Source organism: Balaenoptera musculus, chromosome 7 (assembly GCF_009873245.2).
Source record: "Balaenoptera musculus isolate JJ_BM4_2016_0621 chromosome 7, mBalMus1.pri.v3, whole genome shotgun sequence".
NCBI lineage: Eukaryota > Metazoa > Chordata > Mammalia > Artiodactyla > Balaenopteridae > Balaenoptera > Balaenoptera musculus.
Genome location: NC_045791.1, coordinates 77,669,423 through 77,692,415, shown reverse-complemented (window position 1 = coordinate 77,692,415; position 22,993 = coordinate 77,669,423). Strand labels below are relative to the sequence as shown.

General features: G+C 35.8%; 1 protein-coding gene across 2 annotated transcripts; it reads left to right on the top strand.

The window, feature by feature from the left end:
- The first annotated feature begins 61 nt into the window (after positions 1-61).
- On the top strand, positions 62-19,976 carry TYW5 (tRNA-yW synthesizing protein 5). 2 transcript variants are annotated; one of them, XM_036858245.1, is made up of 8 exons: positions 62-218; positions 5,095-5,249; positions 9,587-9,656; positions 12,381-12,425; positions 13,053-13,190; positions 14,925-15,012; positions 15,737-15,853; positions 18,607-19,971. In XM_036858245.1, exons 1-8 carry the CDS (start codon positions 141-143, stop codon positions 18,861-18,863), a joined length of 948 nt encoding a protein of 315 aa, XP_036714140.1. In that variant the 5' UTR covers positions 62-140; the 3' UTR covers positions 18,864-19,971. The 2 variants fall into 2 exon arrangements, with proteins under 2 accessions (XP_036714140.1, XP_036714142.1); XM_036858247.1 differs by lacking the exon at positions 15,737-15,853 and having other exon boundaries at positions 18,607-19,976.
- The last annotated feature ends 3,017 nt before the right edge of the window (positions 19,977-22,993 follow it).

The window sequence follows — 22,993 nt, the reverse complement described above, 5'->3', positions numbered from 1 at the left end:
TCTCGCGACTCAGCCGGCCTCGTGGACCTTTTCTCTCCCGGACCTTTTCTCTCCCGTACCTGTTTCCGGGCGGTCCGCGCGGTTGGAACGTGTTAGGGCCGAGGTTCCCAGGACTTGGAAGAGGACGGGCGTGAGCAACCATGGCCGGGCAGTGCTTCCCGGTACCCCGGCTCGAGGGCGTTTCGCAGGAGCAGTTCATGGAGCACCTCTATCCGCAGGTGAGGCCCTCTTGCGGGGCAGAACCGCGGGAAGCCGGTGGATACCCGTCCCTAGCGCTCCAGCGGCTCCGAATTGTTTTCTTGCGATCCAGGGTGTGGGGAGGAGGTGGCTGTCGGCAGAAGGTGGCTGGTTGGCCCGGCGGCCAAGGGAGAGGGTACATGGGGGATGTTGACTGGCTCATCTGTTAAGTTTTCCGTTCCACGTTTCTGGGGAGCAGATGACGGCAGAGCGCTGGCTACGAGAAATATTTTGCCTAAGAAGCCCTGCTAGCTGCTTAGCGGCCTTGCGGGAGTCTGATTACAAAGTCTTCTACCGTTACCATGGCAACCCAGGGAGTTCCCCCCCCCACCCCACCCCAAGTCTTCCATCGGGTTTCCTAAAATCTAGAGGAGGTTTCGACCCCAACCCCAGCCAGTGGCTTGAACAGCGCCTGTCAGTATACGCGAGTTACTGGATCTGAAGGAGAAGTTTTTCACTGCACTGAGCCAAAAGGGGAAGCAATGGGAATCCTCCGACAAACTTCCACTGGTCTTGGATTCTAACTAACGTGGGTTCTAGTTCAGACGTTCGATTCTCTTATACGTATAATTCGAACCTTAGTTCTCAGAGAAAAATACTGATGGGGAAAAAAAGTGTTTTTACTTGCCGTGCTTTGCAAGGGAATCCAGGCTTCAGAAAAACTAAGAATAAAGAGGCCAGCAGATATTTACAGAAAAAAAAAAAAAAACCCACAGGTTTACAGTTAGCCTGCTCATGAGAAAGAAACCCGCCCCCCCCCCCCAGCAATTTTACTTGATATTTACATCTATAAGGGTGGTCATTGAGCTACAGTCCTGAGTATTACAAAAGTCAGGGATGAAGTTTTTTTCTTTTAGGAGTTAGCAGCCTATAGGGAGGATTCAAGCCTTAATTTATTTGGGAGACTAGTGCTAGATAGGTTGTTGTCCTCCCTACCCCACCGCAGGACACGTTAGTATAAGATGCCTTCAGGACAGTATTATGAAGACCAAATGATGTATGTATGTGGAAATACTTTGGAAGATGAATAGCAAAAAGTGTTTTGTAATTTAGGCTTCCCAGACAAGACATACAATATGTCACAAAGCATCACTAAGCTTCATAAAGTGGAAAATTACAAACAACACTCTGGTCACAATGTAATAAAACTAGAAATTAATAACTAAATTGCAAAACAAGACATTTTTACCTGAAAACACTAAAGAAAAGCTGTGAGGGGGTATAGTCCTGTCAGATTTTTAAACATGTTTTAATATTTAACAGTGTGGTACGGGTGCATGAATAGACAGACCAGAGGAATAAAATAGAAAGTCTGGATGAAGGCAGATGTGTGTACACACACACAAGTATTTATCCAGGCTCTGGAGATATTTATATGTATGTGGAAATTTAGCATGTGATGAACATGACATTTTAAAAATCACTGGGGCAAAGATGAACTTTTAAATAAATGGTGCTTGGACAAGTGGATGGTCACAGTCATTTAGAAAATGATAAAATTAGATTTATATCTGACACTGTACACAAGAGTGATCTCCAAATGGATCAGAGATCTAAATAAAAAAAAAGAAACTACGTTAAGTACTAGAGGAAAACATGGGTAAATTTCTCTGCAATCTAGGTCTATGGAAGGGCTTTCTAACTATGACTCAGGTGTGATAAATGATTAAAACTGTACATAAAATACAAACTGGGAGAAAAATATTTGCAACATATATATTTCATTAAAGGGCAGTAAAAGCCCATGTATGTAAAAAACTTTTAAAAATTAATGGGGGGGAGGGCAAAAATCTGATTAAAAAATGAACAGTTGACAAAAAGATAAAAACGGCATCTAAACACATGAAAAGATGTTCAGTTTTATTCATAAGAGAAATTAAACTGAGATACCATTTATCTATAATATTGGCAAAAATCAGAAGGCTTTAATAATAATATTCTTTGTGGGTCTGTGAAGAAACTGGTACTCTCACGTTTTATGCCAAGTAGTACAACCCTCATGGAGGGGAATTTGGCATATCTAACAAAACTGTTGATGTGTTTATTTATGATATAGCAATTCCTCTTTCGGAATTTACTCTGGGGATACACTTCCAACAGTATGAAAATTTCTAGTGTTTATTATGCTTGCAAATTATTACAAATAACCTAAAAACCTATGCATAGGAGACTGATTAAATTGCCCATTTACACTAAGGTGTACTAAGCTGTAAAAAAGAATGAGGGAAATAATCTGAACTGATAGTAGTGATTTCCAGGATATATTTTTAAATTTTTTTAAAAAAGCAAATTACAAAAACAATACATAATAAGACACTTTTTGTATAAAAAAGAAGGGGAAATAAGAAAGTATATATATTTTTGGTCACTATGCAAAAAAGAAATACAGGGACGATAAGCCAGACATTAATGAGACTGGTTATCTGTAGGGGATGAGTGATTACGAGGTGGGTGATTATAGATGCGGTGACCTTTTTTGTATAATTTTGACTTTGGAGATCACGTTACTGTTTTATATTCTACAATAATAATAATAATAAAATTAACAAGGATGAGGAATGGTTCAAAAAAACCAACCAAACTCTAATATAGAATATAAAAGTAACAAGTGAACCTAAGTAAGGGAGAGGAGGAGAAGTAACCTAAGTCACTTTTGAACACAGTACTTTGATTATATATCAGTCTAAAAACAAAAAGAACTGTAAACAATACTGAATTCTAGTTTGTAGACTTTTTTTACAGTGGTGTAACTTAGCAATTGCAAAAGCACTTATTGTGAATTCTGGGATTGTACAATTGATTAAACATTGAGGATGATAGGAACCAGGTTTCTCACTAAGAGAAGGGAGTTTACAAATATATAAACAATGAATATTAGAATAAATCTTGTGATATAAGATCAGAATTAGGTATCCGTATTGGACGTATCGTGGTTCATCATACATCCATTAATTGTGTGTGTGTGTGTGTGTATGGTACATATTGAGAGAGAAAGAGAAATAGATAAATAGATATAACTATATGCATATGCAGAATATGTGTGTGTATATATATATTTGGGGAGGAGAGAGTGAATATATACACACCTTCATGTGTTTCCTAGCTCTGTTCACTGAGAAGGCCTAGAAGTAATGACACACCAATAGTCATAAACACAGTCAGAACCCAGATCATGGTTTCTAAACAGCATTCCCCACTAGAAGAAACCAGAGCTGCTTGAAGAAATGACTAGAGGGCTGGGACAGAGATGTAAAAGGATACTGGATTGTGTTATTTTTCCATAAAGTAAGAAGTGCTGGGGTAAAACGTCACAAGAGCCAGCTCGAAGGGACTCCTGCTGGCCAAATCTGGGATAACTTGAGCATCAAAATTATATCAGTAGATTATAACTCAGTGAATAAAATAAGTGAATGGAGAAGTTAGAGCTGATTTTTACATTAGAATACCAATACATGTACTAACATGTAGAAGGTGATGGAGTTTTTTCTTTAATCACGATTTTTACACTCATCGTAGCAATACTTGATTGAGGCAGGAATTACCAGTTGATCAAAATTAACATCATAAATAATAGGGAAAATATCATGTGCTACCTCATGTGTTGCACTGAGAAAGACACAACATTGCTTTTGTGGTACATTCTTTCCAAAAATGAGTAACCTGAATCTAATATGAAGAAACATCGGATAAACCCAAGTTGAAGGGCATTCTACAAAATAACTAGCCTGTACTCTTCAAAAATGTCAAGGTCATAGAAGAGAGTCTGAGGAACTGTTCCAGAGTAAAAGAGGTATAGTAATTAAATACAATGTGGCATCTCAGAAATAGGGAAAAAAATATAGAGGATATTATAAGGATGATTAGCAAAATTTGGATACAGACTGGATTAAAGTATTATATCAGTGTTAAATATAATTTTTTTAAAAATTTATTTATTTATTTTATTTATGGCTGTGTTGGGTCTTCGTTTCTGTGCGAGGGCTTTCTCTAGTTGCGGCGAGCGGGGGCCACTCTTCATCGCGGTGCGCGGGCCTCTCACTGTCGCGGCCTCTCTTGTTGCGGAGCACAGGCTCCAGACGCGCAGGCTCAGTAGTTGTGGCTCACGGGCCTAGTTGCTCCGCGGCATGTGGGATCCTCCCATACCAGGGCTCGAACCCGGGTCTCCTGCATTGGCAGGTAGATTCTCAACCACTGTGCCACCAGGGAAGCCCAATAATTTTGATAATTATTCTGTTATAAAAAGAATGTCTTTGTTCTCAGAAAATATACTCAAGTTTTAGAGATAAAGGAGCATGATGTCAGCAACTTACACTGAACTAGTTTAGAAAAAATTAAATTTAAAATGTTTCTCTCTGTACACACATAACAAGAGTGAGAGCAGATGGTAAAGTAAGTGGAGCAAAATGTTAAATTAACAACTAGTGACTCAGAGTAAATGGTATATGGGAGTTCTTTGTAGTGTTCTTACAACTTTTCCATAAGTTTAGAATGGTATCAAAATAAAAAGTTGCAAACAATATTTGAGTATAAAGCACAAATTTTAATCAGTCGTATTTTTTGTCATAAATAACACTCTAGAGAATGCTTTAAATAATACTCAGATTTCTCTTGTTTCTAAGCTTATGGTGGCACTTCTGTTTTGTTTGGATTTGTTTTCCTAATGTTAAAATTTTGTTCTAACTATATCACATGGGTCCTCTTCCTGTTTTAGTTACAGCATGAATTGTCAGAAGGTTTGATTTTGAGCATCTTGGGATAAAGAATCATTTCTTATTTGTTTTTATCCCTTTATTACCAGATACAGCTCCTGATACATTGTTGGTTTTCCCTAATTTTTGGTTGATTTTTTCCACACAGAGAAAACCTCTAGTGTTGGAAGGAATTGATGTGGGGACATGTACAAGCAAATGGACGGTGGATTACCTAAGCCAAATTGGAGGGAGGAAAGAGGTGAAGATTCATGTTGCTGCAGTTGCCCAGATGGACTTCATTAGTAAGAACTTTGTGTATAGGTATTTTCTTCTGAGGTTTACTCTCGGGATACACATAACTTTATTTAAACCTTTAAAATATTTTTGCATTATTATACAAAGACCATATGGCATTTTCTCTTTTGGCTAGTTTGATATAATTGTGGAGTAGCTTACTAAGTTTTAAAGAATGGCTTTTAAAAGACAAGAATTCTGAGCTTACATAATTATACAAAGACATTTCCAAAGACCATTTTAAAAATATGGTGTCTACCCAATACCTTCTGGAGTCATGGAAAGAGCAGAATTTCTGTAACTAGAGTTAGATTACATCTAAAGCTCGGTGTACTTTATTCATTCAATGCTTCATTAATTAGTTGATCCTCCCACATTAGTAATTGTTATCTAGAGTAATAAATTCTAAAGTTTTCCTTTATAACCTCTTTTGATTTTTAAATGCCCTATTTTGGGAATAATTTTTAATTCCAGATTGTTTTTAGATAAGTATAAGCTCATGTTTTCTTTTTCTGCCCTCTCCAGAAATATAAGACAAGTGGTTGCTATGTTTGGTATAATCTTTTATCAACTTGGATAAATCAGGCTTAATTTTCTTTTTTGTCCAAATAATCCTAAATACTTTAAAATTCCCTCATGGTTGTCGTTTTATGCTTTGGAATGTCTTAAAAGTAAAAGATAGTTAAATGCTGCGGAATATCTAAACTTGAAAGCTTTAAATGCTACAGTCTTATAGATTTAATATGCTATTTATTCCCATGAGTTTATTCCCTTGAGTTTCACTAAAAATGTTAAATTTAAAAACAAACAACTTTCAAATTCTGAGCACGTGCAGTTCCCAGCAAATTCAGTCTATTGAAAAACCATGTTGTTCACAAAAGACTGATTTTTAAAGAAAGGTGGCTTTCACTGTTCCTTCCAGAGTTTAAAGATGAGTTAAACAGAGCTTCTAATGTCCAGGGCCATTCTTTTCTCCGTAGAGTTTCCCAAGTTCATATAGCAGCTTGCCAAAGCATTTCTCGGTTTTTGATCCTTTGAATATTTGCCATTACAGTTTTGGTTTTTAATAGGCCATGGATTGAATTTAATTACCATAAATTTTTTCAAGTGTAAGAACTTTTCATTTTTTATTAAATCAAGAAAGTGGAAGAAAGTGCTGGAATGATGAGCATTTTTCAGCCTGCAGTTAATGATGTTTATTTCCCAGGGAGCCCAATGCTGTAACAAATGGGTATTGAAACTTCATCTTGAGTTGCCTTGATGTTATGTCATGTCCTATAAACTTTTCAAAACATGTTTTGAAGCACGTATATTATGTAATAGTTCCTATTCCAGCTTCCTCTAAGCCTTTCACTACAGCTACTAAGGAGTTGCAAGATTATTTTCTTAGAGTAAGAAGGAAAATAGATTTAGTCATTTTGGGCAGTTATCAGGGAGTAGGAAAGAAGGGAGGCATCTAGACCAAAGACAGAGACTAGAAAGTAAGAAAACCTACGCACATATATAATTATTATCAGTTCAGTTTAAGGTTGCATTTCTGCTTTTTAAACATTTGAAGATAAATATGTTTCCAAGTCTTAGCTTTTACTTCTCTCCTCTTGGTAGCTCTAACTGTTCTTCCAGAGTCAGTATACTATAAAAAAGAAGAGCCTTGTGTAGTGAAAGGATACTGTTGGTATTCTTCTGGCCATAGATTTTTTTTTTTAAGTCTGAATCTTATATAAGCTTTGCTTCACTGCTTCTACCTATCACATCATCTGACTCCTATCATCATCCTGCTCTCATTGTTTGTTATACTTTCATCATTCCTGATCTTGATTTTGCGAAGCAGCCTTTCCAAAATGGGGAGCAGAACAGTAAAGATTTTTTTTCTTCTTTTTCTAAATGTTGGTAACTGCTGCATGCTGCTGCATTATCATTGTTGTTAACCCCACCATCTGTCCTTTATTGAACACTTACTATATGTCAGGTACTGTGCATCCTAGATTATATTACTCATTTAAACTTCTGTGAGGTACATTTTTTAAATAATAATTATACAGATGAGGAAATGGAAGTTTAAAAACGTTAAATAACTTACTCAAGATTGTATAGCTTGAAATGATGGAACTAAGACTTATACCCAAATTTGCCTGACCCCACCAAGTCCTAATAATCCTAACCCCTCTTTGATACTACCTCCCTTACTGGTCTGTATGTCAGTCCAGACGAGTGGAACTTCTATAGCAGATGCCCTTCTTATCGAAACATGCATAGGATAGATAAGACCTTAAGGCCAAGGAACTTAACAATTCACATACCTCATTTCCTCTTCTCTCAGCTTAGTTTCTGTAGAAGCTCTGACAGGTACTATGACCTAAAGGAGAAGGTTGCTGGGGGCACCCGAGTTCTGCTTCTCTGGACTGAGCTACTCTATCTGGCCTCTTCTTGTAAAGGTCTTGGGTTCTCTCTAGTAAAAAAGCTAAGCCTTAGCAACTGCACCAATTTCAGAGGTAGTTTTGGCCCAGAGAGGCTTCCACATTGTTCCCAAACTCTTCAAAGATGCTTTGGTAGGAGTGAAGAGTATATAGTGAGGTCAGAGATGGAAAACATTGAACAAATAAATTTGTTGATATTATTAGCCAAAACTGTAGTAGTAGATTGGTCTGAGTAGATGACAGACTCCTTGGAGTGCTCACTCTACATAATTATCAGCAGTGTGTCCTCAAATTCTGATTGACACCTGCTAGTCCATAATCTGGCGTCAGACTCACTCAGCTTTGCAAAAGGATACAAGGCAGGAAACAGTATTCCAGCAGGATAGAATCAGTGGGAGTCCTTATACCAATCCAGAAGCCATTTTTTGGCTCACCAAGTGACAGCTTACTTGTAAGGGAACAAGACTGACTATAGAGGTGGATGCAGAAACACCGTAGCTTAGTTAAGCCACTTAGTCCGCAGAAACCAGCAGCGTGAAATGGCTCATGACCTTAGCTTCTCAGTTCCTCCAAGGACCATACTCAGTTACTGAGTCACACTGCACACAGAGAAGCCAAGTTCTCTACTTCCTAACAAGGGGTTTAGTTCACTCACTATCCTTCTAGTCTAGACATAATAAAGAAAGGGTCTTTTTATTTTTATTTTTTTTTGGCTGCACTGCACAGCATGCCAGATCTTAGTTCCCCAATCAGGGATTGAACCTGTGTCCCCTGCAGGGGAAGTGTGGAGTCCTAACCACTGGGCCGCCAGGGAATTCCCAAAGGGTCATTTTTTACAATAAACAATGTTACCTGTTCTAACAGCTGACATTCCACATTTATCTTAACCCAGTATGTTTCTAGGAAAACATTGCAAGGTCATCTTACAAGGAAATCTTACCTCCCCAAGTACAGATATCAAGTGGAAAGATATTTGGTAATAAGAGTGAAAGATTACAACTCTTAATCAGAGGTGTGGAGGATGGAGTACAGTGAGCCAGATGCTTTTGAAGTCATTGTCTCGATGTTCCTGATAAGGTATCATCTAGGGGGCAGTACATTTGATTCTAGAAGGTTGAATGGATAGGATGTGATGCAGAGAAAAGATAGCCCTTCAGGCTCAAGAGTGTGAGGTAAAGGAAACAAACTTTGCTTCTGCAGTGTTCAGCCCTGTTCACCAGGATGGAAGGAGACAGGCATTTGGGCAGAAATATGTAAGAAGAATAAAATTTGGTCACTTCACTGGAATTCCTGAGCTATTCCTCAGAAGCCTGAAATGATAGAGGGTGGTACAGGAGGATGAGAGCAGTTTTGTGTGCTAGTGCCAGAAGGCAGGTGAGAAGCAGAGGGGCTTTGTCTTCATTGGACTTTTTGCTTGTTGTCTCTTCCGAAGTAGCATTGGTATTGATAGCTTGCCCCATTCATCACAAGACTTGTTTTGCCAGGACACTTGAAAATTAGTAGCAATAAAAGCTTGAAAGTTGGTGTATTTTCAAAGATACCATATATACCATAGAACCAGAAACATTTTTCTTAACAGCAACTTGGAATAGAAGTATATTGATATGAGAACGATCCATCTGTACTGTAGATCTATTTGAAATCAAAATTTCAGACAACCTAGGTCAAATAAGCTCAATGCTAAATGAATTTTGAAAACTTAGAATTCTACATAATAGGTTATAATAAAAATTATGGATATTGTAAAACAGAAGATAGATCTAACTCCAACAAGCAGTGTATATATATATATATATATGTATATATATATATATATATATATACATATATATATACACACACACACACACATATATATATATACACATATATATATTTATAGTGACTAGAGTATTACTAGATGATTTATTGTTACTAAGTCCAAGGATTCTTTTGTGTTTATTTCAGAACTTTACCTTTTGGCAAGTTGGTTCAGAGGGCCTCTGAAGAAAAGCATAAGGAATTCTTTATTTCAGAGGTAATTGCTTTTAACACATTTTCTTAAGAAAGCATTAATATGTAAATACTAAATTGTTTTCTTATAAAAGAATATTAGATATGTAAGAACTATAGTGTTCCATATATCCTAGCTGTGTTATTTATTAGGTCTCAAACCTTGTCCAAATTATCTTTCTGTGCCTCAGTGTTCTCATCTGTGAAATAGGAATAATAACGGTACCTATTTCACAAGGTTTTTGTGACAGTTAACTAAAGAAAATCTATAGAGTACTTAGCACAGTGCCTGACACGTAGGAACCACTCAACTAAATGTTAGCTATTAATATTCCTCTGAAAATGCTTTGGTCTGATATGCCAAGTTCAAATGCTAATGGATAACTTTATTTTCATATCTTACTATTAGACTATTTCTATATTTTATTATTGTTATTATCAATGTGATTTCTATTGTGTGTATTTAATATTTGTTCGGAATTAAATGCAGAAGAATTCATATTTACATTATAATCCAGCTTTAAATAATTCAGTTTAAATGTCTTGAGATAAGGCATTGAGGCTTTTATAAATACCTTTTTTAAAAAAAATTTACTCTGTTATCTCAAAAGCACATTTGAAAAATAAACTGCTTTTTAAGCTTTGAAAAAAGCTATTGTCTGCATCTGAGCCAGCTGGGCTGCTTGTCAGTTTGGTGGTAAAAAGTGTTGTGTTTTCACAGTTCTGTCATCGGGTAACGTTTACACTATATCCACCAGTATCCCTACAAACTCCAGAAATCTGTATTCTATAGTATGACTAGAATATCTACTAAAACTGAATCTATTAGCTATACCTGAAAAATGTTTTTTAACGTTACAGCCATGCTTTAACATATATGTTCAGTTGCCCTTTGGTATCAGTCCTTTCCTGTCCAAGGGTAATGAGTGGCACAGATGTAAATAGCCATGAAATGTCAAGTGAAGTAAAAGAAACAGAGACAAGATAAAGGGATTAAAGTCTAAAAATTAGGGTGAGTGTGTAAGTAAGATGAATATGGGCTCTCAGTTCAGTTCTCTAGGCAGCATATGCTGAGATGGAATTAGGACTACAAAAGGTTTACTGGGGACTAATACCTGTGAAAGGAAAGGAGAGGATTGCGTAGAGGGTGCCATTGGACACTGATACAGAGCTAGCTGTCTCTCTGCCAGCTCAGTGTGGAGCTCCTGAGCGAAGACGACCTCTTAGAGGAGTCCTGTCTTGGGTAGCAGTGTCTAGGCCTTCTACCATCTTGCTTAGTCTTTGGCTGGGGCTACCCCAAGAAGAGCATGACCTTTAGTTCAAAGGGTGAGGTGGACCTGCAGGAGTTAACAGCTGGCAGCTGTAACTTAATCACACTCCTTGCAAGTAAGTTATGAATCCTTTCTTGAAGGGGGGGTCTGCGGTGCATCTCTGTACCTGCCACATGAATTTGCCTTTTAAATCTTGAAACACTAGAACTGGTAGAAACTCTTTGAATTTTGAAGAACATACTTTGAAATCTATTTAGCCAGTAAGGGCTTCCCTGGTGGCGCAGTGGTTGAGAGTCTGCCTGCCAATGCAGGGGACACGGGTTCGAGCCCTGGTCTGGGAAGATCCCACATGCCGCGGAGCGACTGGGCCCGTGAGCCACAATTACTGAGCCTGCGCGTCTGGAGCCTGTGCTCCGCAACAAGAGAGGCCGCGATAGTGAGAGGCCCGCGCACCGCGATGAAGAGTGGCCCCCACTTGCCGCAACTGGAGAGAGCCCTCGCGCAGAAACGAAGACCCAACACAGCCATAAATACATAAATAAATAAATAAAATATTTTTTAAAAAAAAATTGTATTTAGCCAGTAATACATTTATGGAACTTATTTGATATGGTACTAGTTAAAATTTTAAAAACAGTGAATCTAGGAGTTTAGTAAAATTTATGAACAGAGATGTATAATATATTGTTAGGGTAAATAGGATATATTTTGAAGTTTGTGTTATAATGGTCAATGTAAGTATAAAAGAGGCAGAATTCTTGAGTTGGGTTGCCCCTGTGCTTGACCTGATATATCTCAGTTCTCTAATTATTACAGGAAATGCAGGCAATACAGTGCTTCATAATTCAAATAGTTCCCTATTAGAGCTACTCAGTGAAGTTATAATGACAATTTTTTAAAGCATCAACTTAAACTTATTACTGTGAAATGACATATTTCTAATTTGTACATGAGCTGACTCTTAAGGATTTGGGTTGAGAATTATATGATTAGGGATAAACTTAGCTTTATAAAATGCAATGTTTCAGATTTTAAAAAAATTATTTTTAAAAGTATAAAGTATTTTATTTATCTTCTATTCTACATTTATATTAGTTTGTCGTTGGCCCTTAGCAATGCTATGAGATCATATGTGCTATACAAATGGGAGTTCTTTTAAGTCTTAAGACACTGTTAAGATTGTAAATAATTTGGAGTATGAAGTCTAAATTAAGCATTGTGGCTTTAGATGTGGTATGTGTGTGTCGCCTTTAGGATTTATTTTACTTAATGTTTTGTGGATCCTATCGTTATTACAAGCAGCATATAGAGACATTTCTTCATACAGCCACCAGAGAGCATTAGTAGAAAGGGTAAGAAAATGGAACTTTTTCAAAAATGACTTAAGAGGGTTAGATTTTCAGATTCATTTCCTTCCATCTTTACTTTCTAATATTTTTAAGTGAATACTGATGTTGTTTTTCTTTGGGATGTTTAAGGATGAGAAGTACTACCTACGATCACTTGGAGAAGACCCTAGAAAGGTAAGAATTCTGAATGTAACAAGTTGTCTAATCTCTCCACAATTAAGAAATCTGCTCTACTGTATATTTTACAGATGGCCATTCAGCTAATAAAATATAATCTAAAATAATTATAAAAATCCTGGATAATTCATATATATGTATTCAGAATCAAACTGATATGGACACAGTGTTAAGGAGTGGTCCCTAAAATGATCAAGTCAGATTCTATTTTTTCTCTTTATGGCACTATTATTTCTTTACCTTCTTTTATTCTTCTCCCTTAGTAGTACCCACAGGTTTTATGTAATTGATAACATTCAAGTTGATGACTCCTAAACTTAAATATTAGAGTAGATGGCAATTGTATGATTCTTGCTTAAAGTAGGAAGAACTTTTCTATTAATGAAGCATATTAAGCTTAACAATAGTGACATTGTTGAATGTCTTGGTACATAGTCGGTCATTCCTTCAGTCGAAAGATCATGCGTTGGCTATGGTCACATCCTAGTATTTTAAAGCAGTGAGCAGAGTTTTGCCCCATTCCTCCTTATTATCATGGGCTCTGATGGCAGCCTTAGATGAAATAAGCATTATGCTAATATTGTGTTTATTATTAAAATTCTCATTATGTTTCTCTCAATGCAGGATGTTGCAGATATCAGAAAGCAGTTTCCTTTATTGGAAGGAGATATTAAGTTTCCAAAATTCTTCAAAGAAGAGCAGTTCTTTTCCAGTGTTTTTCGAATTAGCTCACCAGGGTTACAACTTTGGACCCACTATGATGTATGCTACATAAATGAGAAATCTAAAACTACAGTAGCTCTTTAGAATTTATGGACTTAACATTCACAGTTTCAACTTTCTGGAGGTTACCCCAAAGATCTTTGACATGTAATTTGCTGAAACATGAGGTTTGAAAACAGGTGCTCTGCAAGGCAGTGGTATGGGAGTGAATTATTTTAGTTAATGCCAAAGCCTAGTTAGTTTCTTATATTTGCATTTCTCTGTGGTCTTATTCTTGGTTCCTCATTATATATATACTAAGTTTTTTGAAGTGTTTTTTTTTTACCAGATGAGGGGGAAAGCTGCGAAAGTGGGAAAAATGTTAAGGTTGTGGTATGAGGATGTTGAAGTGATACATGACTAGATGGAACCATTGTTGAGGAGAAAGGCAGAAGTTTGTAGAGAGCCATTTCCAATTATAAGAATTTGGGGACACCTGAAGGTCTTAGGCTATATATCCCTTGAGCATGTCAAGTGTCTACTGTATTTATTGAGCAGCAAGATGTGTAGAGTATTGACCTTGATCATTTATTCTATGGTGTTACAATTTTATTTGCTTAAATGTATGCATATAAGTATCTAAAAATATTAAAAATCTAGTATTGTGTTTGGTTTGGTGTTGGGTGGAGAAATTTAGAAAGCTTAAAGCAATACCTACTAGGTTTCTAAAGATAAAAGAATATTTTGAAAAGTTCTGAATTAAATTTAATAAAGTTTTAGAAGTGTGTTTTACAGTTTAGCTGAGGCCCTCGGGAGGATTTTAACATAGTAACTCTATAATTAAATGAGATAGATATAAAGTCTTAGCATATTTTTTAAGGTTTTATTTACATGAATGATAAGGTGAGAAAATGATGTGTTAACTCATACTTTTTAACTGTATTCAGTGACTATATTTTATGTAGTATCCATTTTATCTTAAATATAAAGTTTTTCTTAAACATAAAAATAAGTCAAAGGAATGCTAGTTATATAGTTAAAGTTTACATAAGTCAAGGGTTAGTGGTAAAAGGAGAAATGCTTAGGTAGAAGTGATATGTACTCAATAATCATGAATATATCTTGCTTAGTATATATTTTAATTCCTTAGCTGAGAATTATGCAGCTCTCTGCCTTTTAACATTTTTCAAAATTTGTACTAATGTAGTGTACCCTTACAAACACAGGAAAAGTCAGGATTGCTCCATTATTAATAGGTTCATCAAGAAAATTTGCCAAGTTATAGTCCTATAGAAATAATTTGGAAATCAAGATACATACCAATAACCAAATTATGGTTGGCCATATAGTAAAAGAGTTCAGCAGTAATTGCAGCAGTACCGTGTATTTTCCCAACACCTGGTTTTCCTAAGTGCTTTCAACCTGTTGTCTAATTTTGGCCTTATAGCATTCCTTGACAGATAAGTAAGATAGATACTTACCAAGGGGAGCCTCAAATAGGTGTAACTATACTTGCTGTCAGAATGGTGGGGCAAAGGCAAATAGTTTTCTGACTTCAGATTTCCTACCAGCGTGCCAATCCTGCCCATTTTAAGACAGTGTTGGAGAAATAACGACACAGTTGTGTAACACAACTGTTTTCCTTGTTAGATTACAATATTACTGTAAGTTTTAGGTAATGTGAGTCAAGCTTTATTAAAGAATAGGATTTACGGTTAACTGTTTGAAATACCATTGGTTCTGTGTATTTGAATTTTAGGTACTGCTTATTCATAAGTTCTTATTCGTCTTCAGGTAATGGATAACTTCTTAATACAAGTGACAGGAAAAAAGCGTGTTGTACTATTCAGTCCTCGAGATGCCCAATATTTATATTTATCAGGTACTATTTTTTTTTTTTTTTTTTTTTTTAAATTTATTTATTTATTTATTTATGGCTGTGTTGGGTCTTCGTTTCTGTGCGAGGGCTTTCTCTAGTTGTGGCAAGCGGGGGCCACTCTTCATCGCGGTGCGCACGCCACGCCTCTCACTATCGCGGCCTCTCTTGTTGCGGAGCACAGGCCCAGACGCGCAGGCTCAGTAATTGTGGCTCACGGGCCCAGTTGCTCCGCGGCACGTGGGATCTTCCCAGACCAGGGCTCGAACCCGTGTCCCCTGCATTGGCAGGCAGATTCTCAACCACTGCGCCACCAGGGAAGCCCTATTTTTTTTTTTAAGTTTAAATTTCTGAAGTTTTATTTATTCAGGTAGTTTTTTTTTTTTTTTGAATCACTTCATTCTCATAGAAAAACTTTGTAGGGCTTCTTCCTAATTATGATGTATTGTATTCTCCATTGTGTACGTGTATACATGTGATGATAGGCAATATGAAGAATGAGATTTTCAGATTATCTTAATTATATTACATGGATGTCAGTGGTTATAAATAAAGGATGGGTTATTGAAAATTGTCTTAGGTTTCAGGAGAATAGTAATCATTCTCACATTGTGAGTACACAAAAGTAGTTGTACAGGAAAAAAATAAATTTTCAAATTTATATTTGTGGTTACTTTTTAAAAAAGTGCTAACTGCTCAATCTATATTATCCTTTTTTGGAACTTTTCAGGTACTAAATCAGAAGTACTGAATGTAGATAACCCAGACTTAGCTAAATATCCACTGTTTTCCAAGGCTAGACGGTATGAATGTTCCCTTAAAGCTGGAGATGTATTATTCATTCCTGGTAAGATTTCTAGACTTCAGTAATTTGCTGTTTGTAATATTTGTACTCTGTCATCCATCCATTATATGATTTTTTTAGTAAAAAAAATTTGTTAGATGTATCCTGTCATATACAAGATGATTTTTATACACAGATGTGTATGTGTTTAAAGTATGCTTAGACAAATTCTTACAATATTAACAATCTTGTTTTCAAAGGCAACCTATAAATATAATATTATTATACTCTAAGTTCTTTTATTAAAGGATATCAAACAAGATACTTTATTATCTGGGAGAAGATTATACCTCATTGTACTTTTAAAATCATTTTGTTTCTAAAATATTAACATGTTTTAGAACTGTCACTTAAGTATTTACCAAGAAATAGTAAATATATTTCAAAGCCAAGAGAGATCAGAGATTTTATTAAATATCAAAATGTTACAGTCTTAATACCTATGATATCTTTTGTATGCATTATTTTTCTACAGTCTGAATTAGTGTCACTTAATTTTTTTGAACAGTAAATAGGCATTAGTTATTGTTAGTAACCAGTGATATAATTAACATCTGTAATTATTATGCAAAACTGAATACCTGAAGATTATAAAATCATAATTAAGATTAAAGGGATGCATTAACAAATTCTATTTATATAGTTTTATTTTCTATATCTAAGTTAATATGCTTATAATAATAACTTTTCAGTGATAATAAAATTAAGTTAAAAAGTATTAATAATAATATGATGATCTCATTTGGGACTAGATTATAAATTCTTGAGGACAAGGAACCATGTTTTGTTAATCTTTGTATTGTCCTGATAAAAGGTCCTTCACATAATTGTGTATAAAAATTTGATACCTTGACTTCTTAATCTTCATTGAAAACAACGAGCACATTTTTTTTTTTAACATCTTTATTGGAATATAATTGCTTTACAATGGTGTGTTAGTTTCTGCTGTATAACAAAGTGAATCAGCTATACATATACATATATCCCCATTTCTCCTCCCTCTTGCATCTCCCTCCCACCCTCCCTATCCCACCCCTCTAGGTGGACACAAAGCATCGAGCTGATCTCCCTGTGCCATGCGGCTGCTTCCCACTAGCTATCTATTTTACATTTGGTAGTGTATATATGTCCCTGCCACTCTCACTTCGTCCCAGCTTACCTTTCCCCCTCCCCGTGTCCTCAAGTCCATTCTCTATGTCTGCATCTTTATTCCTGTCCTGCCCCAAAGGTTCTTTAGAACCTTTTTTTTTTTTTTTTTACATTCCATATATGTGTGTTAGCATACGTTATTTGTTTTTCTCTTTCTGACTTAGTTCACTCTGTATGAGAGACTCTAGGTCCATCCACCTCACTACAAATAACTCAATTTCGTTCCTTTTTATGGCTGAGTAATATTCCATTGTATATATGTACCACATCTTCTTTATCCATTCATCTGTTGATGGACACTTAGGTTGCTTCCATGTCCTGGCTATTGTAAATAGAGCTGCAGTGAACATTGTGGTACATGACTCTTTTTGAATTATGGTTTTCTCAGGGTATATGCCCAGTAGTGGGATTGCTACAACCAGCACATATTTTTTAAGTCCATTGCCATTACTTAAATTTTGGGGTTTTGTGTCTTGAGAGCATGGTTAAGGGTGATGCAGTTCTCCCTTATTCTGTATACAACTTTAAAAGAAGAAAAAAAAACAAAACAAAACAGAAATACTGAACATTTGCATATATTTTGAAGTAAGAGCACAAGTCCCATCTTTGGATGTAAATTTAACAGAATGGTTACCTTTTTTTCCTGTTACATTGAATATGGAAAAAAAGGTTCTGAAAGAAAGAGTAGTTAAGATTAAAACCATGTTTGGAACCTAGTTTTGTAAATCAAAATATTTTAAGCTTTTGTTTCTCCTAGAGCACTCAGAATGAGTTTGTTTCTAAAATTTAGCATCTTGTAAATCTTCCTTTCTCCTTTCCACAAGATTAAACTTTTTTTGGATGTGACTAGTATTTCATCTTTATTATATTGTAGTGTTGCTTTAGTATTTCTGTAGCACCTGTGTTTTGAAAATAGACTCAATTGAAAACAAAGAAGTAAGCTTTCTAGTGGAAGTAAAATATTAATTAGCTATATGATAAAAGTTTACTCATCCTCTCCACAACCAAAATATTTGCTTTAGTTTTATATACTTATTATAAAGGAGCTGAAAGAAATATAAGACGATTATAATTGCATTAGAAATGTAAAACTGAGGAGGCTACAGTGAATGCAGATTCAAGCAAGTTAGAAAACCAAATGCAGCTTGCACAGGAAGTCTTTGAGAACAAAAGTACTGTACTGAGTCAGAAAAGGTCAAAGATACTCCTCAAATAATTGAAATGTTCTGTGTATAAAAAATGAACACTTTTGATGTGGTTGTGTGACTCAGGAAGTGTAAACAATTAACACAAAACACAGCCCCAAATTACAGAACTACAAAACAAATATAACTTTATTATGTCTTTCAAGTTAAAAGGAAAAATTGCTACTTCCAAAGGTTTTAAACGTAGGGTTGTGCTATTGACGCTTTAAATTGGTTGGCAATTCGTAAAAGTTAAAATGATTCTGTTAAAAGCTGGGAGTGTGCTAACGAAGGGATCTAGTTACAAGAATTATTTCTTGCATTGGCTATAATGCAATTCGTGATATTTCACTGACATTTTGGGTTTTTTTTTTTAACTGTAGCTTTTATTTTTAACTTTTTTTTTTTTTTAAACTTCTCCAGCTTTATGGTTCCATAATGTAGTATCTGAAGAGTTTGGAGTGGGAGTGAATGTCTTTTGGAAGCATCTTCCATCTGAATGCTATGATAAAACGGATACCTATGGAAACAAAGATCCTACAGCAGCATCAAGAGCTGCACAAATTTTGGACAGAGCCTTAAAAACCCTGGCTGAATTACCAGAGGAATACAGGGACTTCTATGCACGGCGAATGGTCTTGCACATTCAAGACAAAGCCTATAGCAAAAACTTTGAATAAATATTGAAGTGAATGCAGTGAGCATAAACTTTTAAATACAGTTCAACTCAAATATTGGAAAAGTATAACAAGATGTAAATTATTTTTTTAAAGATTTATCCTTTGTTAAAATAGGAAAGATAAATCAATCTCAGATTTACAGATTAAATAAGTATGAAGGCATGTTTGTGTGGTTTCTACTTAATACAGATTGTTATGGTTGAAAAAGTGCTGCAGTGGGACAGCTCTTTAGCTTTCAGGTGCAAATAACTAAAAATCCAACTTAAAATGACCTAAACAATAAGAAAATGTATTGAATCATTATACATGAAGTCTACTGATAGAAAGGGCTTCAGTATTTCCATTCCAGTGATTCAGAAGTGTCACCAGGAACCTTTGGGGGTTTTTTCTCCCGTTTTCAACTGCAGCGTTGGCATCATCCTAGTGCTGGCTACCCTCGTGGTCATGGGATGGTTGCCAATAGCAGTTGGGGCTGTGTGCATGTTCATTTACATGAAGTGGAGGAATCAGGGAGGATTCCAGGGGCCCTCTCTTAACATGCAAAAGCTTTCCCAGAATTTGCCGCCAGATGCTTGGGTCTCATTGATCTAAAGTGGCTTAGACCTGTCCATCCCTGAGCCAGTCACTAGTAAAGGATATGGAATAACTCTTAGGTCAGTTGGGGCTACTGGAGCTGGAAGTAGAATCCACTGCCCCTGAGACACATGAGGTATATATATGGGGGCAGAATGGATAATTTTTAGAATCAGAATCCAGATAAGGAAAAAACATGGGCAACGAACAATATGTACTACATTAATCTTTTGAGCTTTTTATAACATACAGATGCCTAGGCCCCATCTTTGTAGACTCTGATTCAGTATTTTGGGGGTTTGGCATAGGTATCTATTTAATAGAACTCATAGATTGTTTTGATGCATAATTAGGATTGAGAACAACTGGATTAGATGATAGTGATTTGGACTATTAGTTTTGTGATTTGTCCAAAGCAAATGTTTAATCTGATCCTGGTTTTCTTGGTACCCAGTAAAAGGCCTGCCCTTTTCAGTTTTTGAATGTCAGAAAATATTCAAATCAGTTTTAATTTATACCTATGGCTAAACTTTAACCTAATTCAAGTTTTCCCCAGTAGATGTTTTCTGCCTATCCCCCTTTTTTAAAAAAAATTTCTTTTAAGAATGAATACGAGAGATCCCAATAACGTCATTATTGAAGACAATCAGCGATTGTATGTGGATCTATGCCATTCTTTGTTTTGCACCTAGTAATTTTATTGCAGTGTCATTGAAGAAAGACCATATATATTTACTGAATACAAATGTGCCCATCTAAAGCAATCTGAGTACATCGATTTAGTGCATTTTAATTATGGAGAAAACTTTCTTTTAAAAATAATTCATCCACTCATACCGTGTTTGGAGTTGGATTAATTTCAGGTATAAAAAGCAAATTACAACAAATAAGAAAGGAAAAGTATATAAAAAATTGTTCTCAACTTCACAGGCATCTTTGGGAAGAGAGAATGAAGTTACTCAGGTCAACAAAAGGAAGTCGGTCAAAAAAATTGTTTTATATCTAATTATTAGATTTTGATTTTTATTATTTCTTAGGTTAAGAACTTCTTTAATGATTTTCTTTGGGAAGAAAAAAAAAGAGCAAAACCCCTTTTAGTTGGAATAGTATTTAGAGTCAGCTCTTTAATAAACCCTTTTTTTTTTTTTAACCAGTAAGAGAATCAGTGCAAAATATGTATGTCCACAGTCATGTGGAAAACTAGGAAGTAAAGCTGAGATTACAATTTGCCTAACGAATATTCATTTTAATTCAGTTTATTTGGAAAGTAAACTGGACGACTTTAGGCAAGTTAGTCTCTTAAGAAGCTTAATTTTCCTCGTCTTTAAAATAAAACTTGAACTTTATAGGATTGCTACAGAAATAAAGGAGATAGCTCAAGGGCAGGAGCATAGTTGACGGCTGGTGCTAGCTTTCATTTAATATTCCTTTGCTGAGAGAGTTGAGGTAGTTCCTATTGCAACATTAAATTATAATATCTACAATACTGATGAATCCTTTGGGAGGTTTTATTTATTTTTGGGGGGGGTTTAAAATTCCTGGTCATAATTTTTAATGTTAGGGTCTTTATGTTTATTTATTTATTTTTTTTGGCCGCGCCGCAAGGCATGTGGGATCCTAGTTCCCTGACCAGGGCCTGAACCCGTGCTCCCCCTGCATTGGAATCGCAGTCTTAACCACTGGACTGCCGGGGAAGTCCCCTAGGGTCTTTTATTTTAAGTGCAAAATATTTTAATCTTTTTTGCCTACCTGGCTGAGACCAAATGAGATGTTTTTCATATATAAAATAGTACACAGCATGTTAGCTGCAACTTGTCAGGAATTCCAAATCTCAGAATTTTGTTGCTGAAAGGGATCTTAGAAATCATCCAGTCAATCCAGATTGCTTAAATGACTGTCTAGGCTGACACACCTGGGTGACAGAAACTTGAAATTATAGTTGTGGTGCCCAGATTAGTAACTCTCCATTCTTACCCTGAGGTGCAGCTCACCTCAGATACTTAGGGATACGTTATATAGTTATTCTCTGGTTACAGTTCAGGGGCACAAAGGAATTTTTTCCTCTGCCAGCAAAACTTCTCACCGTGCTGCTTGCTACACAGACAAGAGATACAAAGTAAGACTAATGAACAGGTAGACAGCAGAGTGTAATATAAAAATGGAATAGTATGCAGTCAAAGAATGAGACAGGTATATGTATGTACTGGCAAGGTATTTTCCCAAGGTAATTAAATGAGAAAAAGGTTTGAAACTATGAGTACAGTACGATGCCATTTGTGTAAAACAAAGGTATGCTGTAAGTAAACATTTATTTGTATATGCATAGAATTATCTCTGCAAGGATACATGAGAAACCAGTGATAGTGACTGCCTCTGAGGTTAGACAAGTAGATGGGCAGACTGGAATTTGCAGTTATTATCTGATTTTTTTTTTTTTTTGCCCTGGTATATATTATTCTTTCAAAATAAATTTTAAAAATACATGTGAAGATTGTAATTATTTTCGTCTCACAAACATTAACAGTATTTGTCTTGGTACATAATTACATCTGAATTCTCTTTATTCAGTAATTTCAAACTTGTCACTTCGATGAAATATCAAAACAAGGGAAACAAGGTCAACATGGCTTATATTCTTTCTGTCCTTTTGAACAGCAGCTATGTGAACATTTGGAAAGAACCTTAGTAATGAGGCTTTTCTTACCCATCTAATGTTGCCAACAGACATCAAAGCTTAATCTAAGAAGTTGACCACCCCCAAAAAAATGCAGGAAGCAGGAATGCACGTGTGGATGGAGTTGGAACTGTGCTGCTGTGACTCCTTCCCCCAGTGCTAAAAAACAGATATAGTCAGGAGGAACTAACATAGATTGGTAGTCACCCACATATCTCTGGTGTTACCTTACAGTCTTTTTTCAGGCATACAGGCCATGGGCGTTTGGGTGTCTTAAATACACCTAAGTTATATTGTATTTTTTCAAGTTCCATTAAATAGGATACTAAAATGACCATCCTAAGTGACCCTGCCTGTCTCTATCACTAAGAGCTGCTTGGCCTCTCTGCCTTTGTAAAGAGCAACCTGAATTCACAGATGTCTATCAACATGAATATCTTATCCTCTAAAGCATGTTTCTCTTAAAAGCCTTTAAATGAAGTGTAACAGAATAGCTCTTTTAAGAATAATACCTTTTGTTTCATATTTTTCCTCTTAAGCCTTAGTCTATTACACATTTCCATCCTCACATGCTGGAACTGTTTTGTCTGTACTGTATCCTCAGTGCCTAGACCTTCTTTGCCCTTGGTGGGGCTTAGATATTGCTTGAATGAAATGAAGAACAGATCACACCATATTCTAACCAAGTCTCTTGATGACAGCTAAAGGAATACAGATGATTAGCATAGAAAAGGAAGAACTTATTTTTGACAGATTTTGTTGTCTAGGAAATCCAACAGAAGGAAGTGATGCTATTTTCTGTGGAGCAATTTAAAGGAAAGAAGAGATGTATTTTTATAGGAAAGGTTCAAAGTTGCCTGTATGAAAAAACATGGAGGTTAAT